This window comes from Drosophila melanogaster, chromosome 3R, assembly GCF_000001215.4.
Source record: "Drosophila melanogaster chromosome 3R".
In the NCBI taxonomy this organism is placed as follows: domain Eukaryota; kingdom Metazoa; phylum Arthropoda; class Insecta; order Diptera; family Drosophilidae; genus Drosophila; species Drosophila melanogaster.
In genome coordinates, this window is record NT_033777.3 from 24314611 (window position 1) to 24333425 (window position 18815).

At 49.0% G+C, this 18815-nt stretch overlaps 3 protein-coding genes and 1 non-coding gene across 4 annotated transcripts; 1 reads left to right on the forward strand and 3 right to left on the reverse strand.

Annotated features, from left to right (window-relative positions):
- Window positions 1-49: 49 nt before the first annotated feature.
- On the reverse strand, window positions 50-3809 carry Nab2 (Nuclear polyadenosine RNA-binding 2). Its single transcript, NM_142986.4, has 5 exons — window positions 3605-3809; window positions 3286-3511; window positions 982-3231; window positions 650-919; window positions 50-588 (listed from the first exon to the last, which is right to left on the reverse strand). The coding sequence occupies exons 1-5, from the start codon at window positions 3644-3646 to the stop codon at window positions 362-364; spliced, it is 3015 nt and encodes a 1004-aa protein (NP_651243.1). The 5' UTR covers window positions 3647-3809; the 3' UTR covers window positions 50-361.
- A 396-nt stretch (window positions 3810-4205) lies between these two features.
- Window positions 4206-5172, reverse strand: asRNA:CR46093 (antisense RNA:CR46093). The gene has a single exon (NR_133441.1).
- BRWD3 lies at window positions 4390-14009 on the forward strand. The gene is made up of 15 exons (NM_170139.3): window positions 4390-4547; window positions 4799-4857; window positions 4982-5011; window positions 5407-5466; window positions 6058-6304; window positions 6366-7173; window positions 7253-7349; window positions 7414-7728; window positions 7787-9793; window positions 9849-10108; window positions 10167-10337; window positions 10395-10668; window positions 11140-12285; window positions 12347-12527; window positions 12579-14009. Exons 1-15 carry the CDS (start codon window positions 4505-4507, stop codon window positions 13577-13579), a joined length of 6699 nt encoding a protein of 2232 aa, NP_732982.1. The 5' UTR covers window positions 4390-4504; the 3' UTR covers window positions 13580-14009.
- On the reverse strand, window positions 13845-18706 carry Rrp5 (Ribosomal RNA Processing 5). Its single transcript, NM_142988.4, has 5 exons — window positions 18531-18706; window positions 16190-18474; window positions 14536-16127; window positions 14315-14480; window positions 13845-14247 (listed from the first exon to the last, which is right to left on the reverse strand). The coding sequence occupies exons 1-5, from the start codon at window positions 18609-18611 to the stop codon at window positions 14079-14081; spliced, it is 4293 nt and encodes a 1430-aa protein (NP_651245.1). The 5' UTR covers window positions 18612-18706; the 3' UTR covers window positions 13845-14078.
- Between the last annotated feature and the right edge of the window lie 109 nt (window positions 18707-18815).

Below are 18815 nucleotides of genomic sequence, written 5' to 3' on the forward strand. Positions count from 1 at the left end.
CAGTTAAAGACACACGGCAAACTATATATAAAAATCGTTTTCTTTTTTTCATTTGTAGCAACTATTGCTAAATTTATTCGTCAGCTTTACCATGACGTGTATCTTATGGTTTGAATGCAACCAAATTCGCAGGACCAACAAAGTTAAGTTATGTTTATCATGTATGTGAGCGAGCTTCTAATGACTAATACACATGTTTATAATTATAAGCAGTAGGATGAATGCAAATAATAATGAAGATTAAATAGGTAAGGTATACAACTCGGTGTATATAGATAGAAAAAACTCCAAGCTCGCCTAATCATACACTCGAAATAGAGTACATTTGCTAAATATCATTTGAACGAAAGTGCAGTCCACATTAGCCCAAAGATGCCACCCACTTGAATTTGCTCTGCATCTCAGGATGGTAGAAGATGCACTCCAGCTTGTTTACGCAGTTCTTGCCGAAGCGGCAGGGCTTGGGATGATAGAAGGTGCAGCCCAGCTTGGAACAATTCGGATAGTACTTGCACATGGTAGTCGCAGTCGTGGATGTAACAGGAGCCGATATCGACTTGTAGTTCTGCACTGGGATGACGTGAGAGGCTGTAAATTAAAAAAAAAGTTTGTGAGTTTGTAAAATTAAATACAAAGGCTATCAACTTACATAGTGGTGGAGCAGCAAGCTGGACATGGCTTAGATCCCTTTGACCGCCATGGGCGTAGTTGCAGTCTATGCTCATGCAGGCCATGTCGAATTTGCACTTCGGATGCGAGTACATGCACTTGTCCGCGAATTTGCAGTTGGGGAAAGACTTGCACGGCGCCGTTGGATGATAGTACTCACAGAACTGCTTTGTGCAGTTTGGATGATATTTGCAGCGCTCCTTGGGTTTGTTCACCTTCAGCACGGTGGAATCCACGCTAACTGCGCTCACTAATTGGGGCAAGATATTAAGTAATTGTTCAAATTTGTTAAAATTGAAAGAATACACTTACACGCCGGCAAGTTGTCGTATTTCCTGTCCTCCGGATTGCGTATGGATACCCTGCGTCTCTCCGGAGCCGCGACATCACGATCGGGGCTGCCAGAACGACGCTTCTTACTCGCACTCGGCTCGTCCTCACTTTTAAGAGTGAAGCGAATGGGCGTGTGCTTGGCTTTGGTAGTTGTCGAAACGGAAGTGGACGCACTGACAGATTTGGCGGCCGATGACGTCTCCGCTGAATTAGATCTTACGGATTTCTCCTTGCTGGAAGCTTTCTTCTCCGCCCGCGCCTTTGGTTTGGCTGGCAGCGGTGGAGTTGTTGAGCCTTCCTCGATTTTACCCTTATCCTTATTGTCCTTGTGACCATTGGCCGCCGCTGGCTGGCGCTTGTTTGGTGATCGTTTCTTCGGTGACCCGTGCATTTCATCATCTTCATCGGTGTCATTTTTTATGATGATCTTCTTGATTTCCTGAGGCTGACGGCGTACCTCGTTGCGATTGATGCTGCGTGTTGTCGGCAGGGAGGGTGACCCACTGCTCTGTCTCGGCGATGGCGAGAAGCTTCTATCCCGATTGGATCGGCGTCGCTTGTCAACCGTCGTAGATGTGGGCTCAATATTAGAGGAGGACACTTGTGGCGTGGATACGGGTGAGGTGGATCGTTTACGAGAGTTGCTCGGCCGCTTGCGAGAGGCCCCTCCCTTGACATTCTTACCTCCGAGAGCTTTGTCGCCGTTTAACGTGACCACAAACTGAGTCTTGAGGGCTCCGGAATTGGGACTTGGCTCGTCGTGGGAGCTGATGTGCAAATCCAATTCATCCACGTTGGTCAGCAATTGCGGCACATACGTCTCGACGCCCTCAGTCATTAGGCTTGGCGTATATTCTTCCTCCACCACTTTGATCTCGGCGCGACGCTCGTTGGACCGCCGTTCACGCTTTCCATCCCTTTGTGTCACATTTACCACTAATTCCCGAGTGGTGCGCCGGAAGAGTTCGTTGCCTTGTGCACTTCTCTTTCTTCGTTTCCTCTCGCGATTCCGTTTACGAATCTGATCATTCTTATCCTCCGACTTGCGCTTGCCTAGAGAACTTATGATCTTGCCCACATCCTCGTCCTCCTTCTGTGTCGAAGTCTTGGCGAGGATTGTGGAACGCTGCGCGTCCGCCACTGCTCGCAGCAGGAGGTTCTTGCAGGCCTGTCGTCTGGGAGAAACATTTGGTCTTGGCTTGACCTTAATAACGGAGTTGACTGGCTTTTCGGCCATATCCTCATCGTCCGACGGCTCCGGTGGCTTGTTAACGGCCACAATAACTTGGGAGACAATGCGTTGCTTTGTACTTGGAGCCTCCGGACTAGGCGAACGACGCTGGCGCTGATTACGGTTAGTGTCCCTAGAGGTATCGCGGCTGGAGCGTCGTTCTCGGGTGCGCTCTCTTTGACTGCGCTCTTTGGTGGCCTCGGGTTCGCTCCGTCGCCGATGGGTCGGCACATAGAGCTCCTTTTGGTTGCGCTGCGAACGATCTGCCGGCGTTTGGGCCTTTGAACCGAGACGGTCATGCACCGATCGCCTTTCAGACCGGTCTTCCTTGGCCTTGTCAGCCGAAGAATCTTTTTTGGGGCTCTTCTCCTCCGCCTCCTCCTGGCGGGAATCGATCTCCGGTTCAGCCTCTGGACGCTTTTCGGGTGTCTTCTCGCGTCTGTTAAAAATAATGGGGCTCTTAGCTTTTCGTGGTGGAGCCTCCAATTTCGGGGGATCCTCTTCTGGCTCCTGGTCTACAGACTCCTCCCTCGCGCTCAAGTTCAACAGATCCTCATCATATTCATCGCTTTCATCCCCGATCTCGCCAATCTGGCGTAAATGCTTCTTGGCTGCATGAATTTTCTTTTGGATTTCGGCCAGCTCAGCGAGGTCTTTTTGCCGGTTAACACCGATAGTAGTTGAGATGATCTCAGACACAGCGGGCACATCCAGCGCCCTATTGGCCGATGCATCCTCATCCTCGATGGACTTGCGATTTTTCTTTTTGTGCAGGATCTCGTCTTTGGCACTGAGATCAATGTCCATGGTTTTCTTTGCCTTCTCGAGAAGCTCTTCGGCAAAAACATCCGTGATGGAACTGACAATTGGCATGGCATCTGAGGAACTTGGCTGTGGTTCCGACAGCTCATCTCCGGACTTTCGGTGCGGTCGCTTATCCTTCTTGGATCCTTTTTTGTCCTTCTCCTGACCGCGAGACTTGCGCTTCTTGCTGGAAGCTGAAAAAATTGGAGTTAGTGGGTGCTTAAGTATGATGAGCATATCCATCATACCACTGGATGTGGGGAGTGTGACCTCTTGGAGCTTTTGCAGCACTTCGTGCAGCCAGGTGACAAAGAGGTCAGTTTGATCGCCTAGGAATAGATTCAGCTCGGCGTTCATCTGCTGTTTGGTGCGCTTGTTGGCCACCATGACCATGACGTAGTCCGGCAATTCATCGTCTATAAAACCGGCCGATCCTCCGGTTCCCAGCTCCAGCAGCTTTGCCTTTACGGCGCTCTATTAATGAAGTGCAAAAATATATATAGTATTGGAGTATCCAATCCGAGCGGTATCCATAACGAGTTCATTGATTTTTTTCCAATGACTTACGCGCATCTTCTGACCAATCTCGCTGCCCAGATTGCACTCCATGTTTGCTGGTTTATCTATCGCCTTTTTCGCTGTTTATTCGCCGCGAGCATTTATTATTTACGCTTACTTTGTGGCTACACTCCACTTTTTGTTACATTAGAAAATGGCAAAACCTCCCAAAAAAAAAAAATATCGCAGCTGCTCCGATATTCATAACTAGTGGTGTGCGTTTGACATTAAGGGTATTCACGTTTAATTCACACGTTTTATAATGTATATATCGATTTTCTATAAACATAGCTTTAAAATAATAAATAGTTACAGAAATTTCATTTGAAATTAAAATGGCAAATTAAAAACTTCTGAAATTTAAAAATGCTCCTGGCCATGGCCATGAACTGAAGTGCAACATAACTTCAAAATAATCAACACCAATGGGACAATTTAAAAATATAAAAAGATTTCACTTGTTATTCATTAAATCATAAGTCTAGTTATCAAGAATTTGTGTAGTAGCTATTAAATTACATTCGAAAATTAAAAGCGAATAATTGCAAACAGTTTATTTAATCACATAGCTAAATATAAATTTCATAATAAGCTTAAATTCCAAACCAATGGCTACGAATATGTTTGACTGAGAATTAAAATTCTCAATTTGAAGTAAATATCTTAGATTGTAGAATCCTGCGAAGCATTTCAGTGCATCATCTCAAATTCAAATACGAAAATTGGCTCCTTCGGCTAAGACTCGATACCCATCTTGTGAGCCCCGCCACCAACTATCGATACGCAAAGGCATTTCATTCGGTGGGAATGGCAATCGAGTGTCACACGGGAAGAAGAAGCTGCGAAAAGAATTTTAGAAGAAAGCAACTGCAATTTTGTCATAATCGGAGCTGCAATTCGCAATGAATAATGGAAACTAGACAACCCAGTTCCGGTGATGATCTAAAGCCAGGTGCGTACCGCCCGGTGGCGCAGCGAGTGCGTCCAACGGGGCTACCAAAGGCAGCCCCTTTGACTTTGTGAAATGTGTGTCTGTGTTTCGCTCGCCCTTCGAATCGAATGGCTGCGTTTTTTCGACTGCGTTTCGCCAAGCGAAATTCACGGGCCCCTTTGGCCAGATATATCTGGAATATTGACGACTCCCAGCGAGCGCATTTTCGACAACTTGTTGCACTAAAACCCGTGAAATCCTCTATCTTGCAGAGCTGTACTTCCTCATTTCCAAGTTCCTGGCCGCGGGACCGCTGGAGGAGACGGCGAAGGTGGGTTGAAAGCAGCGCTCGCGCGAGATCGCATTGGAATCGTATTTCGCGCTAAAAGAGCGGAATTTCGTTTTGTTTACAAACATTTACATTAATTCTGAAACTAAATTCTATCCAACTGTAGGTCTTGATCCGGGAACTCGAAGAGAAGAAGGTGAGTTTTGTTGGTGCTGCAGCTGTGTTTTTGGCACAGATATTTCGGACTCGAATTGAGAGGGGGGCCAAAAAAAAAATAGAAAACCGCGTTTGTTTATACGCTTTGTTTTGGTTTTGTTGTTGTTTCTGCTGCCGGCAGCGAACGACGAAAAACCCACTTGTACGTCCGCTTGTCTCAGAGTTGGGAATCAGACTGAATTGTGGATTTGCTGGGGCCACGTGAATATATAGTCCATTAAAAAAAGAAGAGAAAAACATGAAAAAAGAAATGGAATCATAGGGATGCCCCCGCGACGTCATCGTCGACGTCACGGAGTGCAAGTGATAAGAGTCATACATGCATGCATATATATTTACACCCGTCTATATATACGTACACCTTTCGATTCCCAGGTTTTGCCGCGTCGTCTCGATTGGCAGGGAAACGAGCATGAGCAGACCTTTGAGGAATTGGTGAGTGTTTTCATAATTAATCAATTAGCTTTTCAAAGTTATCGTTTAATGCCTTTTGATCGGCATTTAAGTCTTGCGTAAGTGTGCGTCTGCTGCGGCATTTTCCGTCTCAGTCGTTCGCTCGCCTTTGTGACGTCATCGTGTCAGGGAATAGAGAAAAAGTTGCACATCAAAATTCAAGTTGTTAATTTAAAAAACATTACAACTAAAGACATCAATCATTCTGACTGTTAAATTAACAAATAAGTAAGCAACTATTTAATTAAAAAGGCAGCAAAAAATTGCAAAAATTCGTAAAAGACTAAAGTGGAAAGCAAAAATTCTAAAACCCTCGTAAAAATTGTAAATTTTGAAAAATCTTAATTTTTTAAACAAATGCTTTGTAATTTAGTTTTAACAATTAGCTGCAACCAGCCGACATTTTGGTTTCTCACACATACACATGCCCATGCGCACAGACACATGCAAGCAACCACCACTTTGCCTTGACTTGTGCGCGAGGGAACGAGACAAGCATACGTTGTTGAAGCTATCGCACCGTTTATCGCCCAATCGATAGGAATACGTTAAATTTTGATTTTGAATTCGCAGGAACGAAAGTACAAGCACATTGGCGCCAATCACTTGCTTGAAATATGCAGTCGTCTGGGTCCACTGGTGGATCGCGAGCTTCCGCCCAGTGTTCCGGGCATCAACTCGCTGTTGGGTACTGGGCGCCAGAACCTCCTGCGCACCAAGGAAACCGTCTACTGCCATCGCTCCTTAAGGGACTACTGCACCCGCCTGAATGGAGTCTCGCTGCCGGATTCGGTCCTTACAAAGCCGACCCACAACTTAGGTTAGTTGCATGGTAGAGTTTTATTCGCATATTAGAGACTAACCCATTTATATTTCCAAAGATCGCGTTCTAACTGGACGGGAACACGGCGGGGAAGTCCGTCGCAAGCTCCTCGTGCCCACGGACCTCTACCGCCGAACAAAATTGCTCCGTCGCACTGTGGGCCACCTGTCCTCAGTGTACTGTGTTCTGTTTGATCGCACAGGAAGATACATCATCACCGGAGCCGATGATCTACTTATTAAGATATGGTCAGCGGCAGATGGCCGCCTGCTGGCCACTCTGCGAGGCGCCTCATCCGAGATTACAGACATAGCCATTAACTTGGACAATACGATGCTGGCTGCCGGGTCATTGGATCACATACTAAGAGTGTGGGACATGCAAACCACATCACCCATCGCCGTACTGTCTGCTCACACGGGCATGATAACTTCGGTTAACTTTTGTCCGTCGCCACGTAGCGATCTGAAATATCTGGTGACTACCAGCACAGATGGATCGATCGCCTTCTGGCAATACTCAACGCCGCGCGGGCAAAAGATCACGTTTGCCCCGAAGCCAACGCAGTATCATGAGAAACTGCGGCCCGGACAAGCTCAGATGATGTGTACCACCTTTTCGCCAGGAGGCATTTTTCTGGCCGCTGGGTCTGCCGATCACCATGTGCGCGTCTATATGATGGGCGAGGACGGTCCGAAGCGAATATTGGAGACGGAAGCTTACACAGATGCCGTGGACTCGGTGCAGTGGTCGCATCGTGGACTGAGATTTATATCGGGGAGCAAGGACGGCACAGCACACATCTGGACGTTTGAGTCGCAGCAGTGGAAAAGTTCCAAACTATGCATGACGGAGCGTCTGGCCAGGTGAGTGCGATTTTCTTTAAAATGTTTCTAGCTAGTAAGGAATTCTCTGAAAACTAATAGCTTTGTAATTAAATTGCAGCTGCCCGGAACCAGAGGAGGGAAAGAGGCTTAAGGTAACCATGGTGGCTTGGGATGCCTCGGACCGTTATGTCATCACCGCCGTAAACGATTTTACTGTAAGCATCCGTCTTAAAACGTGCTAAACATTTACTTATAATTAATAATCCCATTTAAAAACAGATAAAAATCTGGGACTCGAAGTCAGCCAAGCTGCATCGTGTTCTGCGTGGGCACAAGGATGAGCTTTATGTGCTTGAGTCGAACCCAAGAGATGAGCATGTCCTGCTTTCCGCCGGGCACGATGGCCAGGTATTTCTGTGGGACATCGAGCAGGGCGTTTGTGTGGCCAACTTCCTTAACGACATCGATGGCCAAGGCCATGGCAGTGTCTTTGATGCAAAGTGGTCACCGGATGGCACAATGATAGCTGCCACCGATTCGCATGGACACATCCTGATTTTTGGTTTGGGCGTGTGCATTGAAAAGTACAAAATGGTAAGTTGATTGAGGAGTATTTTTCAAAGGATAAAGTTAAATGTATTTATTCTTTCAGCTTCCCACGGAGCTGTTCTTTCACACGGATTTTCGACCTTTATTGAGAGATGCGCAGCACCATGTGGTGGACGAGCAGACGCAGATAATGCCGCACCTAATGCCCCCGCCTTTCCTGGTCGATGCAGATGGCAACCCGCATCCATCAAGGTTTCAACGATTTGTGCCTGGTCGTGAGAGCTGTAGCCTAGACCAATTGATTCCAAATCTTACGGTAGGCGTGGATGGCGTAGTAATCGACGATGGAGGTGCAGGTGGAGATGCTGTTGTGGCCGCTGCACCCGCTGAAGCTCCGCCAGCCGCATTGCCCCCTGCTGCTGCTGGAGGACCACAGGGAGCTAACTACTCCCATATCGACCGCATGATTGCAGCCTTGGCCAATCGGCAGTCGGTTAATGTAAATGCCAATGATGCCAATCCGACCAACGGCAACCAGTCCTTCGAACGTTTGACCAATCGTCAAATGCCGGACTCCAATGGCAGGCAATCGTCACGTGGCAATGTCCTGGGTAGTCGTTTGAGCACGCCTCGCCAAGGATGGGGTGCCGCAGCTGCCGCGCCAGTTGAGGATCAAGCAGGGCCGTCTCAACCTCCGGCAGAACCTGCAGCCGAACCTGGCCAGGCACAAGTCCAACAGGCGCTGCCTCTGAAATTCATCCGTCGCACTTATGTGCGTCCCATGAAGTATCCCCAGTTGCAAAACCTTAAGCAGACTATTTACTCTGCCGGTCAGTTTGAAAAGCAGGAGTACAAACGCGAAATGCGACGCCGACCCATCATGATAAACACTGCCAGTGCAGCATCTTCGCAGCAGCCAGGAAGCGTTGGCAGGCCACGAAACACACGTGGCAATGGCGGCGGCGCAAGAGCTGGACGAAGACGTGGCCCCCAGCCAGCTGGCGGACAGCCACAACCCGCTTATCGCACCCGCGCTGTTCGGGATCAGGAGCCGGAGCACTACGATGAGGTAGCGCCGCCACCCGAGGAAGAGGAGGAAGATGTGTCCAGCAACTCGTCCGGCGACACGAGCTACTCGAATGTGGAAGAAAACCTAGAGGACAGCAGCGATGAGTCGGAAACGGACAGTTCCGATTACTCTGACTGGGTGGCGGATACTCCTGGCCCGAATCTGGAACCACCAAAACGATCCAAGCGTAAGCCACTCTCACGGCGACCCCGGAGTAGTGATGACAGCAGCGATGATGAGCGAGCGGGCAGATCCAGAGGTGGGCAGGTTACGGCCCGGAAGGTTGGACGTAAAACTGTTTTGTTTCCGCCCACAGATGCAAATGGAGAGATACCGGAGCTTTATCGTCCCGCTGAGTGGCTATCTGAGGTGATTCCACGTAAGGCACCCTATTACCCCCAGATGGGTGATGAGGTAGTCTACTTCCGGCAAGGACACGCAAAGTACTTGGATGCAGTCCGCCTGAAAAAGGTCTACAAGCTCTCGCACAGCTCGGAGCCGTGGAACTTTCACACACTGCGCGACCACGAGCTGGTGCGTGTGATTGGAATCAAGTACGAAATCCGCCCACCCCGATTATGTTGCTTGAAGTTGGCCATCATCGATGAGGAGGGCAACATGACGGGGACAACGTTCAAGATCAAGTACCATGACATGCCCGACGTTTTGGACTTTTTAGTGCTGCGGCAGACCTTCGATCTTGCAGTGCAGCGCAACTGGAGCATTGGTGACCGGTTTCGCTGCATGATTGTCGATGGCTGGTGGATGGGTCAGATTGAATCGCGCCACGCCCTCTCTGCTGACTTCCCCGACTCGTCCTTCATGTGTTTCCGCGTGCGCTGGGATAATGGAGAGTATGAGTTTATGAGTCCCTGGGACATGGAACCCATCGATCAGCAAAGAGTACCGGACGAGGTGGGAGGTGCTGTTCCAGTTCTACCGGAGGAGATTCGCGCCACTCTATACCAGCCCAAGTCCGAGGAATGGCACAGAGGGGATCGCGATGGCACCTGCAGGCGAATTATCAATGGATTGGAGCAGGTAAGCATTTGATTTAAATATTATCATATTATTTTATTAATTGATTTTCTTACAGGTTATGCGTCTCTCTATCGCAGAGCATTTCCTGGCCCCCGTGGACCTTAACATATATCCAGACTACGCTTATTTGATCGAATATCCCATTGACCTGACCACAATTAAATCTCGCTTTGAGAATCACTTCTACCGCAGAATAACCTCAGCCCAGTTCGATGTACGCTACCTAGCCACCAATGCGGAGCAGTACAATCGCCGACACGCAATTATCGTCAAGCATTCGCGAATTGTGACAGATCTTTGTTTGAGGATCATCAGGTGAATGAAGGAATTTTAGGTTTAAAAAGGTAATTGTTTTAAAATATACGTCTTCTAGGGAACCGGATGAGATAGATGTGGCTGCTGTTTACCATCAGCTTGCGGATGTGTACCATTCGTCCGAGTCGGAGAACGAGGTAGATTCGGATGTAGTGCCATCGACCAGCACAGGGCCAACTACTTCAGCAGCTGCAGCAGCAGCTAGGCAAAGAGTATCCTCAGCCAGGCGGTAAGAATATATATAATGCCTAATAATAATATGGCTCAACAACCCAATCTTCTATAGATCCACTCGAATTCACTCGGAAGGAGACTGGCGTGCCGATTGTCGTCAGCTGCTTGATCTTATGTGGGCGAGGACAGATTCGGCGCCGTTCCGCGAGCCCGTTGACACCATCGACTTCCCTGACTACCTGGAGATCATAGCTACTCCAATGGATCTGCGCACTGTAAAGGAGGATCTGCTGGGCGGCAACTACGATGATCCGTTGGACTTTGCCAAGGATGTGCGGCTGATCTTCCAAAACTCCAAGAACTACAACACCAACAAGCGCTCACGGGTGAGTGGAGAGCAGATTGGCAGATCGGTTGCAGATCGTCATTTATTGCATTCTAAGACTGAGATATCCACCCTCTTTCTCAGCTATTGCCTTTTCGTTTATGTTGTGACCCCATCCCATTACTCACTCACGTAGCCTCAAATGCAAGCTCATCCATCTATTCTTTACGTTTCTTTTGCCTTCCGTGAACATGCCTTCAATATCGATCTTCAAATTAATCACCCCAACTCATGACCATCAAAAATGTAAAACAAAAAAAAAATCTAAAAAATATATAACCCATCAAAACATTTTAATATAATGTCTAACCAAATGAATGACGATCTCCGTGACTATCATCTAATGTAGGATAATCTAGCGGTAAGGTTTCTCATCTCCCAGCTTGTAATACTAACATTGTTTGCTACACAATAGTTTTAACCGTTTTGCAACCAATACTAATTGATTGTTTGCTTCCAATTCTTTTTTCAGATTTATGCCATGACCTTGCGACTCAGTGCGCTATTTGAGTCGCATATCAAGACAGTGGTCACCAGCTGGAAGGCGGCATTAAGGCGCGCTAATAAAAACAAGTCCGGCAGCAGTGGAGGAGGACGCGGTGGTTCCAGCAGCAGTCCCAACAAGCGAGTCAAAAAGGAGCGATCCACGCGCCGTAATCAAAAGCCAACAGCAGCGGCCAGAAGATTGCCAGTCGCCAACTCCAGTGAAGATGAGGACGAGGAGGATGATGATGATGACGACGATGATGATGATGAGGAAGAGGCATCAACGAGGGGGCGCTCTCGTCGGCGAAACGGTGTGGCCGTAAGTGCTAGTTCCTCTGGCTCCAATCGCGTGACTTCTTCATCCGCCGCCCAACAGCGTCGAGGCAAAAGCAGCAGTAGCGAGGAGGAAGAGGAGGAGGAAACCAGTGCGCAGGCCACGTCGGATGCCAGCAGCGATGAAGAGGAAAGAGCCCAATCCAATGACAGTTCGCCCCAGCAGACACGCACGCGCAGGGCAAGGCAGCGGCAACGGCTGAGCGATGACTCCAATATCAACGATTCCGAGGATAGTTACAACCCCAACGAGGGACGCGGCAGTCGGCGACGTCCAGGTGCCGCACGCCCGTCCAGCAATAGGCAGACAAATGGCCACTCCAGCAAGAGGCGACGTTTGAACAAAAGTCCAGCCAATGCTGCACCTGGCCCTAGTTTGCCACGTCGGACACGTCGCATAGCAGGCAGCTCCGCAGAAGAGGCTGCATCTCACTCACAACACGATGAGAGCACACAGGATAGCCAGATAGGACGTCGAAAGGGACGCTCGGCAAGCAGCAGGTCAATTGGCAATGGACCAAGTACCAGTGCCGCAGCTGCCGCCAACTCCAGCCTTGAAAGTCCGTCACGGAATACTCGAGCCAACGGAACCAGGACCTCTTCGCATCTTGGAGCCGAAAATGATCACAGTTACCACCTGCCAGTGCGCAACGGGCGCATTATCGAGTCCGATACGGACTCTCCTGTCATCAGACCCACGCGACAGAGCGCCAAGAGGGCGCTAATGGACTGGGGTCGTGGAAGCGATATTGAAGAGGAGGAGGAGGAAGAGGAAGAAGACAGCGAGGAAGCCGAGGAGGTTAGTCGCCACCTTAAGTAAATTTAGTGAATTTTTCTAATACATCTTTCTTAACTTTTAGATACTGCCAACACCTACAAAGGACGACTTGCCCTCTACCAGCCGAGCCGCTTTGGCTCAGGCGGCTGCTGGTCCTTCTCGCCAGCTACGCACGAACCGCAACACCGTCGTTCGTCCAGCCCAGAGTGACGACGATGACGACGACGACAGTGACAACGAGCCGCTGGCCAACAATCAACAAAGTAAGTTCGAATTTGTTTCAATAAGCGGTAGCTAACTGTTTTTTCCTGCAGAAAATTATCAATCACCTGCAAAATCTAGCTCAACCGCAACAGTGGCCCCTCATCCACTGAGCCTGCGCCGTCGATTAGCCTCGCCGCCAGAACGGAATACCCATATGACCCGTTCCCATGCCACCTCCACAACGTCCTCGGCCGCAGCATCACGGGCAGAACAACAACCAGCGGTTTCCACCCACGATCACAACTACCTAGGCAACGTGAATTCATCGAGGGCACCGCGCCGCATTCTTTCACGCCACCAACGAAATGCCGACGAGTTGGATACCAGTCTAGATGTCCTGGAAAACTCGCGTCTGCTCTCAGCCATAGCCAATCACCGGCGACCCACCTCTACCACGAACAGCAACAGTGCGAGCAACGTGGTTACAAGGCGTCTGCGTGGTCGCGCTAGCCAGGCGAATTCGCACGACGAGGATCATGAGGAAGAGGAGGCTGCTGCTTCCGATGAGGGCACTGATGGAGGCTCTAGCTCGCAGAGCTACGAAGATGAGGATGAAGACTCCGACTCGGAAGACAATCAGCCGCTGACCAGCTACGTATCGCCCAGCAATGGTCGTCCGAGGCGAAAGGCAAAAACCTCCTCCTCCTCCGCAACAACTCAGGAGCGTCCGCTGCGACGCACACGTCGCCCGCCATCCAATAACTCCATCGCGAACGACAACGATGACGATGATGACTATGTTGTGCCGCGGAGTCGTCGCGCCAACCGGGGTGGAAACCAGCGAGCCGGGCGCAACCAAAAGAGACCGCGCTACAATGAGCAGTCCGAGGAGGAAGAGGCGGCGGCTGGATATTCCCATCGGAGTAAACGAATCCGTAACGGCGACGCTCATGCCAGCTCTCAGGAGCGATCACAGGCCTCCACCGAGCGGGACCAGGAGGAAGAAGAGGACGGTACTTCGGTGGACTCGGAAGAACAGCAGGTGAACGTTAGCAGCAGAGGCAGGGTGCGCAAGCCGTCTGCCAAGGCGCGCGGTATCTTCAAGGAGTGACCGCAGACTGTTTTATGTATAAATTAAATCTAATTGCTAAATCAACAAACCTTTGTAACATTTGCTAGAGTCTTATTTCTTATTATTGATTAATATGTAAGAGTAAATCACGTCACTTCTCATTGTAATGTCAGTGTCACCGCTACGGTCATTGTCCCACACCCAACCCACCCCGATCCGTCAAATCCGTAACCCCAACCGTGAAGTGTTAGCCCATATCCATCATACACCGTGGCAGAATATGTTCAATTAATGTTCAAGTCTTAAGTTGAATATTGGCATCAGTCCTACATTCTATGTGTAGGGGGCATGGCCAAAGCAACGTTTTATATGTATTTCTATAATATATAGGTACTATCATACATATATATTTAAAGGTAGCACTCGGAATCACACTTCATTTAAAATAGTTTTAGAATAAAGTATCATGAAAAACACTGTATGTAACTCTTGATCTTACTCCTAATCCTACAAACTAAAAAGGTGGGGCATGATGAAACTACTTGACCGTCTTGGCGTAGTTCTTCACCCACTGTTCGGCCTGCTGCTTGACCTTGGCCACCGTTGCATCCGTGCCGTGATTCTCCTCCAGCTGCAGATACTTTTTGTATATGACTTGCATCTTGTTCGGCTTCAGTTTTTGCACCACGGCACGCTCCAAAACGTTTCTAAAATAAAAAAAATTTAGTTAATAAGACAACTTTTCTGTTTACATAGCATAGCTATCAAACTCACCTCGCGGAATCGATTAGACCCGCCTTGATTAGCATGTCCACATATACCGACCAGATGTCGATTCGTTTGGGATAGGAAGTGACTACATCATCGAGCAGCGTCTGCGCCATGTCATTGTTATCGTGCTTTGCATACAACTTGGCAAAGGACACAATGCAGGGGATGTCTGCAATGGTTATATAAAATTAAAACAAGTTACATTTTAATTAAAGTAAACTTACGCTCTTGATTTGGCAAGGCCCGCAATGCGCGCTGGAGCAGATTGTGAACTTGGTCAGACTTGCCCAGCCAGAAGTACGCCTCGGCGGCCACGGGCCACACCCTGAGCTCCGTTTTAAACTTGTTGAGTACTGTGGTCAGCACGGAGGAAAGGCGGTCCTTTCTCTTGTTCTTCTTTAAGATGTCTACAACGCTAATGTAAATCTCCAAAGGATCATTGCAGTTTAGGGCTTCCTTGAGCACATCATCGAAGTTGTTGCTGTAGACGAGTTCCATGTTTAGCAAGGCGCTCCACATGTTCCTCAGTTCCTGTGTTTCCCGGAAGGATATCGTGGATATCGCCCTGCGAGCTAAGGCGCGAGCTTTTTCAATCTCTGTGTTGGACAAAAGGAAAGCGATGTACTTCAGCCAGGATATACTGTTGTTTGGCTGGGCAATCACAAGGCGCTCGTACTGGTCGATTGTCTCCAGACGTGCCTTGGGATCCGCATTGCGCTCCTCGATCTCCCGCAGTCGCTGCTCTTCCTTGATCTCCGCCTTGGCCTTCTCCTTGGCGCTGAGCCGTTTCTTTTTGGCTGCATTTTTTTGTGTTTCCGCCACATTCAGCTCCTCGTCTTCGTCGCTGGACCCTTCCTTGGACTGGTTCACATCATCCTCCCAGAAACTAGACACACCGGGCAAACGCGACTTGCCTTCTGCTCCATTGCTTTTGGGTGTCTCAGACTTGGCATTTTTGGCTGGAGTTTTATCTTCAAAGAAGAGCTTGCCATTCTGCTTAGGTTTCTCTTTCACAATTCCATTGGTCAGGGGTTGAGTCTTCTTTTGGCCATTGGTAATTTTTTCTACCACTTCTGCCTTTCGCTTGGTAGGTATGGCTTTCGCTTCCGTTTTAGTTTCCACTTTAGCTTTCGCTTTGACTTTCTTCTGTGCAGAGGTCTCCTCAATTGTAGTCTTCTTTTGTTTAGGTGACTCCTCTACTTTTGCCTTCTTAGCTTTTACAGGGGCGACCTCTGTGCCCGCCGTTCTCTTCACTCCCCTCCAGAGGCGCCAAACAGTCTCTGGCACTGCGATATGGAGTTTGTCATGGATGAAGGCTATATTGCAGAAATCTCCTTGGCGCAACTCGGCACTTCCAGAATTTTCGATATCGTTGGGGTGCAACCGAATTGGACAGATGACCAACGGGTTTGTGCCCTTCTTAAGCGAGCACACTGCTACGGACTCCAGTTTTAACAGCACCTTGGCCTTCATGCCAGCCTTTCCGATCAGATTCGTGGATAGTTCGCCGCTTGGTGAAATATGCGCAATGTCCAGCTTCTTGTTGCTGATGAGTAGCACATCGCTGGAGTATTCAATCCATAGAATAACTGCCTCGTGCTTGCTACCCATCTCAGGAGCTTTGGCAGTTCCAACCAAACTGGAGAGCAGCAGGGCGGACACCTTGCCATTGCCTTCCACTGTGTAGACCCAGTCATTGGTGGTCGCATCAATGCCCTTGAACACCACGTTGATTTTCTCCCCAACGGAGTATTTTGAAATAGGGGCGGAGGCTTCCTCAAGGCCTGCCTTTATTTGCGCAACTTCATTTAAATAGCTGTAAAGAAATTCAAAGAATAACTAATTAATGAACTCAATAAGATTTTATTTTAGACCTACCCTTCGACCAGTTTTGCAGTGTCACTAAGATCCCCGCTCCAGACATCCGTAAGCTTTGCTGAAACTGTTAGAGTCTTAGTTTCCACCTCCTTGCTGAGTACCTTTACCCATAGCAGTTGCTCAGGAACTAGCTCGACGGGCGCATTTTTCACGGCATTCAGACGAAGCATCTTGACGTGAACCTTTACCGGCTTATTGTAGTTGCGAACACACACCATGAGGTCCACCACCTGGTCGGTGGCGTGTTTCACATAAGAGCGTATTATGTCTCCCACTTGAACCGATTGCCAATCCTTGGTGAGCTGGCCACTGAAGTAGGGGACATCTCGTAAGCTGAAGATGTTCTGCATAATGCAGGCCGCATCGGTGTAAGAGCCAGCGGGATGGACCCGCATTTGGGCGTGCAGCAGCTCCAGGTGATCCGACAACAATCGCAGTGGAATTAGGCCCACAAACTCCTCCAGCTTTGGATTCCCATCTTCATCCTCTTCGTCATCTTCGGCGGCGAAGGTGATTTTAACTTCCAGTCCAGCGTCTAAGGCATTGGTTATCTCAACGGGACAGATCTCACCAAGCTGGAACTTGTCCTCCGGCAAAGTCAAAGTGATTTGGTCCTTGTTGCGTGTTAGGATGCGGAACTTAGTTGTTTGTCCCTCGAAAAATGAGCTATTTTCCTTTAGATTCTGCCTGTGCAAAACTCCTTTGATGCCGTTGCCGAACTTCACTAGGACGTAAGTGTCCTCACATCGGACTACTGTGCCCATATAGACGTTTCCAACGTGAGCGGACGCATAATCAGTCAGAATTTTAATTCCCTTGCCCAAATACTCGGCACGATTGCTCACGTAGCAGATTTTTCGCTCGGCATTAACTTCTAGGACGCGGCACTTCAACGACTGACCCACATCGTAGCGGACATTGGGTGCCAGATAGAACTGTTCCAGTATTCCGTTGACCTTGCCGATCCTCACCGACCAGCCCTTGATCTTGTCATCCTTCTTGAATATTTTCGCTGTGACCAGATCGCCGGCATTAATATCCTCCAGGCAGAACAGCTTTTCGTTGACCACGTTGGGATCATCGGAGCAGTAGTACAAGGATTCGATGACATCGTATCCTAGGATGCGAACCTTATGCTTCGTTTTTCTTCCGTATTTGGACAATACTTCGTCCTTGTCATAATTTCCCTTGAAATTGCCTCTGATTGAACCGTATGAGATAATGCCCTTTAGTTTCTTATTAAGAAGCAGTACCACGCCACCGCTGCCCAAGCGCAGAACCTTGGCTTTTTCCACCACGGAACCCACCTTTATGGGCTCTACCTCCTGCTCTTCCTCATCCTGATCTTTTGCTACTGCAGCTCCAGTTTTGATATCCAGATTAAGAGTTAAGTACACTAGTTTGGTTAGGGGCATCACGTAGAGTACCCTGGCATTGTAATCCTCATTCAGCTCGTAGGCATCCAAAGTATCCAAAGCGTTAGCTAGATGATGTTCGTTGACGTAGGCACTAAAGGATTCATTCATGATGCTGCCTTTGAGGCCATCCTTCAGATGCTTGGCCACCTTAAACTTTACAATGCTGCCTGGCAGAATGTAGTCGAGATTCGTCTCGTTTTGACTCTTGATGCGCAGCTGGTCCTGCTCCACCTGGACACAGGTGCAGGTGCTCTGGTGGGTGTCGTGATGAACGGTTTTGACTTTTAGGAAAGCCAACTGCCCCACGTGTAGCTTCTGAGCTGGCTTCTCGCATGGCACGAATGCCTGAAGTCCTTGTACTCCCGACTCGATGACATAGCCGTGCTCCAGAGCCTCCGCCACGGCGCCAGAGAAGATGAAACCCTTCTTAATGCTCTTGTGATGCAGATTACCGTGCACATCGGCCGGCTTGAGGGAAAGGAGCAGGCTAACCCGACCGGTGTCCAGCTTTTCTGTTTTGATGGCCTTGCCGTAGACGATGCGGCCCAACTGGAAGAGCTCGGTAAGGTCGTGGTACTCGCTGGTGTCTCCGGACATGGCCGCCTTGGCCACACGGGTGTAGGCGTCGGATATATCCGCCACCAAGGTGCGGGCGAACATCCGACCGGGCAAAGCGATCTGCAGTGCGGTGGCTGTCAACTCCTTGACCACTCCCATGACCAGCATGTCCTCCTGCAGCGTGTCCATATTGAGCGTTTCCGCGGAGAAGGCCTCCAGTTGGCCATTTTGTTCCTCGGTTTCGTAGCTCAGAAGGTTCTCTTTTACTTTCGGCGCCTTCTTCACCTTCTTCTGCGAGGCACCGAAAACCTGTGGGACAGAAAAGTATGTACAAAGATCTCGGATATTTCGCTGGCTAAACTCACGATATTCAGGCTCACGTCGTCGGTTTTGACTTCGCTGTGGATTGTCCCGCCTCGGGGAAAGCTTTTCTCGTTCGGCACCATCCGGGAGCTGTGTAATTTAGCGTTTTAAATAACAAAATTTGAGCAACGTGCGTTCTACACGTGCTAAGCGCCGATATAGAAAATCAGTTCAATAAATGGTACTAAATTATACCTTAAGATACGGGGCAGTCCGTAGACTCAAACCACTGTGACCATTGCGGCTGCAGTGTGAACAGGCCTTAGGCAGATAATACCGCAGTCGAA